This window comes from Acanthochromis polyacanthus, chromosome 18 (genome assembly GCF_021347895.1).
Source record: "Acanthochromis polyacanthus isolate Apoly-LR-REF ecotype Palm Island chromosome 18, KAUST_Apoly_ChrSc, whole genome shotgun sequence".
Lineage (NCBI taxonomy): Eukaryota > Metazoa > Chordata > Actinopteri > Pomacentridae > Acanthochromis > Acanthochromis polyacanthus.
This window is the reverse complement of record NC_067130.1, coordinates 8,841,510-8,849,945: the sequence shown is the minus strand read 5'-3', so window position 1 is coordinate 8,849,945 and position 8,436 is coordinate 8,841,510. Positions and strand designations below refer to the sequence as shown.

At 39.2% G+C, this 8,436-nt stretch overlaps 1 protein-coding gene across 1 annotated transcript in view; it reads right to left on the bottom strand.

Annotated features, from left to right (window-relative positions):
- sardh (sarcosine dehydrogenase) overlaps positions 1–8,436 on the bottom strand; it is a 60,172-nt gene that overhangs the window by 3,492 nt on the left and 48,244 nt on the right. The window contains 3 exon segments of the mRNA XM_022198205.2: positions 4,875–5,010; positions 7,721–7,889; positions 8,065–8,227. Coding sequence (XP_022053897.2) covers positions 4,875–5,010; positions 7,721–7,889; positions 8,065–8,227 — 468 coding nt within the window.

Sequence of the window (8,436 nt, the reverse complement as noted above, 5' to 3'; positions counted from 1 at the left end):
CTGATGAAGAAAAGGAGGAAAAGAGAGGGTGAGTAGGGGTGGGGGAAATTTCCGATTCTTAGATGCATCACGATTCGGAAAGTGGATGATTCTGAATCGACAAACGTCCAAATTTTGATTATTTAAATCTGTTAGAGTAATACAAAAGGTTCTAAATAATGGGGAACTAAGAACAAACATGGCTGACCACCACCCACCTCGCTGTGAGATCTGAAAAGCTCCTTCTAATTTAAAAGCAGACGTGTGGAAACACTTCGGCTTCTACAGCGCCGACGACGGAAGCGAACTGGACAAGAGCCACATTAAATGTTAAATGTAAGCTGTGTCGGGAAACCTTCTCATGTTTACAAAATTTAATAAGCAGTAAAACATTTTTTGAGCTACCGGTACTGAAGTACACGTTTGTAATTAATTGCAGTGTTTTTGTGTGTTATTTTATGTCGAACAGCCAGAACAGAATGCTTTTTTTCTACAAAATACTGCCATTTATTTTAGTAATGCCAGTAGTTATATTGATTATTGTATTGGACAAGTTTTGTAACTTTCCAGTTTGCAAGCATTTCCATTAGTTTAGTAAAATATAATGGAACTGAATTCAACTCTTGTTTTATATTACAAATGCACTGCTTTTAAAAAATTGCAAGTGATGAATGCTTAATCAGGAAGACAAAAAGAAATGTATGAAAAAAATGCATCAACATACATAAATTAAAGAGGCATCAATTATTGTTTTGTAATCGAATCGTAGCCCCTGAATTGTAACTGAACTTGCAAAAAGATTCCCACTCCCAATAGTGAGCAGAAATAAATAATAATAATAAAAATAAAATATTTAAAAAAATGTGAGAGACAAAGATAAGCAAGACAAAAAAAGAGGGAGCAGGAGAAAGGAATTCAAATTTGGCGAGACAATAGAGATTAATACCGAGAGGGAAAATGAGATGACCGATTAATCCACAGTCTTTGTAAAAATAATGTTCTCAACTGGGAAGAGCTCTTCCAGAACGGACGATTTCACAGCATTCACGTCTGACAGAAGAAGAACAGCACAGGAGTTCTAAAACACCGAGTTCTAAAACACTCAGAGCTAATTTTCACCGACTGACTCCCTTTTCCCCTCCCCTGCAGCTCTCCCACTGATCTGTCACTCTGTCTCGCTTTCATTCACACCCACACACAGTCGCGTTTCCATCACTAGGACACAACCGTAAACACTATTCGCCTAAATCTAATCTTACTCTAACCTTCAACATGCAAAAACTTTCATGATTCACGTTATGGGACATTCCTTTCATCCCCCAGACTCAGAACAGATTCATGAGCATCAGTTTTTTTCACCACTTCCATGTTAGAGGCTGTTGCGGCATCACTTCAAACTCAGACAAACCTGCCTTCAGCTGGAAACATCTACAACAGCAAAAGGCCCGCTAGGAACAGCACAGATGCCCTTGTCTCATTTTGCATGGACAAGCAGTCCACACACTGCAATAATCTCAGATCAAAGCCCAGTTACAACATCCACCAGCACAGGGATCCTTCTCTCACACGCCTCTTAATCCTTGACTGAAATGGTGTCTGGTTCATTCAATATCTAAAACCAATTCAGGACTTCCTTTAAAAAAAACAGTAAGACATGGCCTTGCTTATTTTAATGAACAGATAGACAAGTAGACTGGTTCGCAATTCACACTTCACATTGGCATTTATATCCACCTTCTAAAAACATGTTAAATTCAGGTTTACTTTTTATTTTCTTATCATCCTAGGTTGAAATCAAGGCAGCCCCCATCACAGTTTAAAGACACACAAATTTGAAAGCAGCACCTGTTTCGATTGTTCACTAAACTCTGGGTAAATGCCAGATATATTACTTGTCAGAAATCTCTCTCCAGCAGAGACTCCAAAAACTGAACAAGAAGCTCAAGACGTCGCCACAAACGAGGAAATCGGCTCCTCTCACAGGTCATGCAACACTTGATTTTCAGCAGAGGGGGTCGTTATCTTCTTAAGTTGCAAAATGTTAAAATGCTTCCGATGACTCATCTTGAGCTTGATGGCAAATACATACCAATAAGAATAAAATTTGATGTGGAGAAACTAGCTGACCCAGACATTCATGTAAAACCGTGTGTCACATTGGCTAAAGGATGGATAGCTAGCAGAGCACTATTATAGTTATTATGATTATTATAGTGGCATTAGTATAGTACAGCAGTAGCATAAGAGCAATATCACTTTTGTTGATAGTTTGCATAATTTCAGTATCATTTGCAGTATTTCATGTACAACATTTTCCATCTGCATATTTAAACTATTCCATGTGTCATACATTTTTACATTGTGTGATATAATTTATTACCTCAGAATCAGTGACAGAAATACTTTCTTACTTTTCTGTTCTTTCGTTAGTTTACTTAATTGCATTTCAGTAATGCATCGTACTACTAGGCACTGCATTTCTTATATTGAGCCATTTTGTTTCTTTCTGATCATTATCTGGTACAAAAGTTTTCTTTTGGGTTCAATAAAGTTCTATCTTATGTGTGTACGTGAATGGTGTTGAGGTGTCATTTCTCCTCACTTTCTTTGTCCTAATCTAAAGACAAAGATGAGAGCATCGCGGAGCTCACATCCACTCATATTAGGGTAAATTTGGTTTGTGGTTTGGCTTATTTACTTCCAAATAAACCACAAAGCAAAGAGCTGAAATAAGAAACATGCTGTAAAAAGCAGAGTGGGAGCAATTTGCAAAAACTGCAGTAAATCTAATCTGAAAAGCCACAGGGACACACAGCAAGGACAGAAAAGAGAAACAGAAATAATGAAAGCGAGATCAGACAGGGAGAGAGGTCAGACGGATGAGCGACCCTCCACATGGAGGTGTGTTTAGCAGAGAAGACGCTCGTGTCTGAGAGATCTGGTCTGCTGTCACTCAGTATTAGAGAACACAACACCTGCAATCACATCACTGCGTGTTTCTGTTTCTGCATTTGTGTTAATGTTTCCACACTCAACAAAGCCAACGGTCAGCGTGCTTTGTTGTGTTGGTCGAGGACTGATCATAAACAAAGCACAAGGAAATGTTCATTACCAACAGTTACTCTAACTAACTGACTCATTGTATTTTTGTACTATTAACACAGAAGAAACAGAAAAAAAAAAAATTAAATTAGCATTAAAAGCTCACACAGGTCCTTGATCCGTCACAGAGGACCAAAAACAGCAGAGATAGAATAAGATCATTAAAAAAAATCTGTCACGATTGGTTTACAAAGTCACACTGAGGTACATTAATTGGAACTGTAGGCAAAAACAATGGGATAATGTCAAGTTCTAGATAAAAAAAATCCGTAATCTCAGCTGTAAAACATGAGATGACGTGCATATTTTTCTTTGACTTCTGCTCTCAGACAAACCCTCTAAACTCAAGACACAAGGACAAGCAGTACCTGGTAGATAAATATATATGTAGTGTGAAACTGTTAAATATATGTATTTATGCATAGGCGTTGTCTGTAAACACAGTAGTTGCTTAAAATACACCTTACTCTAACTTTAAACCAGCTATTTAACTTTAAAACTACTGATTTATATAATGTGGACTTGTTTTTTTGTCCCTACAGGTAGGTGTCTAAACAGATTTATGTCCCTACAACATCAGTAATACAGCAGCAAGCACACAAATACAACTAAAGACCGCTCTGTTTTTCAGAATTTAAAGATCTCCTCAAATGAAATCAGATTTTTTACTACTAGCATGTCCCTATGTTTTTAGTTTCTTTTTTATGCAAGAAGGTACATCATGAGTGAAATAAGTAGTCAGCACCATGGCTGAGGATTAGGCCTTGAAACTGTGGAGAACCGATGACGATAAGATTCAGACTTTAAGGGTTTTATAAATAAAAAACTAACTGAAGGAACCGATCTTGCCAACTTGCGGAATGGAACTGGTTTCCGACTCAGAATTACTCAAGCTACTTCATGCTACACACATTCAAGTTTTCAAATACTTGAATTTGTGCAGAGTAAAGTGGCTCCATAGTGTTTGAAGGTGAGCTGGTGTGCTCGAGCTGCAGGTGAGCAACGGATGGGTTAGCAGAGAAAGAGGCAGGGACTCATTTTAACACAATTAGGCAATATTTTCATGGAAAAAACATCTGAATATATAACTTTGATACATTTCTAGATGTTTGATAAATGCCAGGAGATGGGAGAACGTTTACAATTTGTCTCCCTCTAATGATTCTACCGCCTGGTTTGTGATTTTGTGAGTCCATGTTATTATCAGAAGAGAAACAGATACCAAAAAAATGTATCCTGGTCAATGAAACTTAATTTTGAAAGTAGAGAAAGTGGCTGGATCTGAGTGACAGTTTGAGGACAAGTCTGAAAGACACTGAAGCAGCAACCAGCTCGCATTAACATGAAATGTCTTTGTTCGAGTGTATATTTCTCATTTGAGGCATTAGGAAAGGAGATGCAAAATAATATGAAATATGCAAAAGTGGATCATCAGCTGCACACAGCAAGATCACTGCAAAATGAAGTGTTTGATTTATCTGTTACTCTGTCCTGAAATCCACTGAAGTGATCATTTCACCTACTTGCAGTTTGGTTTAAATGCTTTAGTAACTCATACTCTCGATACTACGACAGAGATCTGAATGTTCTTTATGATGTTTTCAGGATTTTCATTCATTTCTACGCATTTTCTCTGGAACACTGATAAAGAAATGAGACTCTCATTCTGCCGATAAAAATATTAACTTGAATTAAGAAAACTTGTGAAAGTGTTCAATAATTACAATAAAAACAACAATAAAAAGGGTAATGCAGTGTTTAGGTGTGTGTGTGTGTGTTTTTAAAGTCTTTACCACGCCTCCATCAGGGTTGCGGATGTATCCGTAAGCAATAGTTTTGTCGATAAAGAAGCCGTAGTCAGCACGTCGAAGGTGACCTACAGGAACTCCGTTGCGGAAAATGGCCTCCAGACCAAACATCGGAACTTTTCTGGCAGAACGGAAGAGAAAAAAAAGACAGAAAAGTATGAAACCTTATGTACATTGAGCAAAACTACTTTACAGAGAGCCTTACATGTTTGAATCAGGATGTAATTAAACATCTGAAGACTGCAGTGACGCAAATAAAGCATGAAATTGAATGTCCAACAATAATGTAAGATAATAACAATAATATAGGAAATAAAACAAGTTACATTTTGTGAGGTGATTTAAACCATGTCACTTCTTATCACATTCTCTGGAAGAATATTTAACTACATTCAAACATGCTGCATGTGTCCTTTTAGTCGGAGTCGCTCCTTAATCATTTAAACGCAGTTAGTAGATTTAATTAAACCTGGTCACGTCAGCGGCAACGTGTACGGACTTCTGTTGACCGTAAACATGTCACACTACATTCAGGGACCAAAGCTTCTCGTCTGCGCACACGCACCGCTCACATAGAGGAATGCAGCCACACACTTTGACTCTAATCAGACTGGCAGGCCCACACAGGACACGGCGACTTTAATATTCACATGAAGGAAGCCGTGTTCTCATGATGGCAAACTGCTGTTGTCTGGTGAAGGTGCATCTTCAGAATGCTGAACAACCTTTATTTTTAGCTCGGCAGTAGTGAATTTTAGTGTACTTCTAAGTGGCTTCATAAACGTAAAGTTAATAATGTTCCACTTGTGGGCTTGTGGTTCTCCATTTTGAGTTTGATGATTTCACATAATTCTTTTGTTTTAGGCATTATGCGAGTGCTGACAACTTCTGAGTTGTGCTACGGCTTGAATGTCAGCAGGAAACCACTCTAGGTCTTTGTATGTACAGTGCTGCTTATGACATGAAATTACCTTTAATATAGCCTGGGAATACAGTGAAGCTGAAGCACGTCAAACAGGACATAAAGTATGATGGAATCAGCTGCGTTTTTTGTCGTGTTTATTGTATTCTTCATGTAATGCGCCTTTAGTGGTACCAGGCATTGAAATGAACTAGAAACTGAAGAAAACACGGGTGGTCTAATAATTTTTTCCACAACTGTATAATAATTAGGTCCCACTTCGACCGGTCCTACAAGAAACCAGTGCTTGCAAAAGATTCCTAGGCATGCACTGAATATGCACAAACCGGCATTGGGGGAATGCAGTCGCTATCTCGGCTGCAGTCTGAATGAAAGCGACGAAGGGTTACGGTAATTTTGGGCTTACTTTTTTCTGCAAATAAAACCTTAATGTAATAAAACTAAAACGAAAGTAAAAGAAGTGAAATTTAAAGTGCTTCCCCATGCAGGACTGAAACATACGTTGGAAATTCTTTAATCAGCATTTTCATCATTTATTTTCTGCACATTCACGTAATGCATCACTGAGACCATTCTTTAAAATGTTTAAAGGTAATTTACAGATATGAGTAACAACATGTAGCGCAGCTGAGCGGCTTAAAATATTTTTATTAAAATTAGACTCATGAATCTCCTCGTGGAAAACGTCTCCGTGGCTCGACTACGAGAAAATGTAATTTAAAAAAGGTATTTCTTTTAATCTTGTAATTTTTTTATGACAGAAGAGGCTCATCTCATTTCATTAATTTCAGCCTCCTCATCTCCTCTGTCCTCCTGCCTGCGACCTGAAAATCAAGTGGTATGTGGCATCACAGAAGACATCTCTATTCATGCATCTCCAGGAGAGAGGTTTAAGGATGGAGGAGGCTGGCTGGAGGAGCTTTGAGAATACTCAGGTGTATTGTATCCTATTTCTGCATCTGTGACATGAAAGAGGTGTAACACACAGCTGGCATATACAAACCATGTTGGGAGCAGGACTGTTACATGTGTAGGTATTATATAAATCCCTTGATATTATTAGAATACATCACTCTGTTAGTATGGTATCAATTTGTGTGCCCAACTCTGTTATACTTCACTACACGTGTTAAATCCGTGCATTCTCATCACATTCTGTCACTTTGGGATTTGAATTATAAGTAAATTTATTCTGTGAGCTGTTCTGCAGCGGGTTACAACAAAACAATCGACAGGTCATGCAGCTGCAACACGTCATATTTTTCGGACAATCGCTTTAAAACAACAGCTCAGAGGGGAGGATTGCTCATTTTCTTAAATGGTTGTTCCAATGACTCCTCTCTCCTCGCATTTCTGTTGGGAGGGACAATGAGAGGAGCTGAGGATACACATGTCTGATAATGGCTTTTTGCCAATAACGATATGCCGATGTTGTCCAACTCTCAATTTCCGATTCCGATATCAACCAATACCGATATATGTGGGCTGTTTACCTAATCTGAGGTAACATCGCATATCTCCTGTGTGGAATTAACGCATCATGCCTAGTTTTGTTATGATGCCCCGTTGGATCCATTCTCAAATGCAACAAGGCTTTCCAAATGGAAACATTGTCTGTGCAAAATAAGAAAATTACTTCAATTTAAGTGATGGAAAAAATGCCATACTTACGCCTTGTTTTTTTAATTGTCTCAAATAACAGTTCACACTCTCCCTCTATGAGTCCAGTAAATGCCAGGGAAATCTAATCATTAATTTATCGATTTTCATGATAGCCAAAAAAACGACAACATTGACCGATATTACATTTTGATGCCAATATTCGGCTGATTATATAAGTGGGCCGATACTGTCGAACATCCCTAGTTGAGGATGATCTACAAACTGGAAAATGAGATGATCTACTAACTCATCGGTGGTGAAGCAGACGATGCGCCTCCTCAGTCCTTCCTCCTTCTGTTTCTCCAGCCTGTCGCGACCCTGGAATGGGATGGAACTCTTGAGTTTGCAGGTGAAGGCAAGTCCCGCCTCCAGGGGTGTGTCATCGGGGCGCAGGTCGGCGTGCCAATGTCTGTACCCTGATGGAGACAGAGATATGAGCAAAAACCATGTTTACTCGTGGCACATTTTTGATAGAGTATTATTAAAGTACCCACACTGAGCTAACAGTCGGGTTGCTTGCTCAGAAAGTCTGTAAGTGAGCTGGATTTGGATGTTGTGCTCAGCTGTTTGTAACCTCCACCTGAATGTTACCTTTCTCTATGCTGAGCGAGTCGATGGCTCTGTAGCCGGAGTTGATGATGCCGTGTTTTGCGCCAGCGGCCGTGACGGCGTTGTAGACGGGAAGGCAGGAGTCTTTGGGAATGTGCAGCTCCCATCCCAGCTCTCCAACGAAAGACAGACGCATGGCTCGAACCTGAACGACAGGAGGAGGCAGAGAGGAGGCTCAAAGAAACGATGAGGCGCATGTAGAAGACCGAGCTGCCATTCTTCTCCCTCCTGTGTTTCCTCTAACACAGACACACACTTTATCTTCAAGGACCAAATTTACACGGAATGCATTTTAATGCTCACAGAGGCTTTCATGTGCTGCAGCCGAACAGAGAAAGCATAAGAGCCGGACAG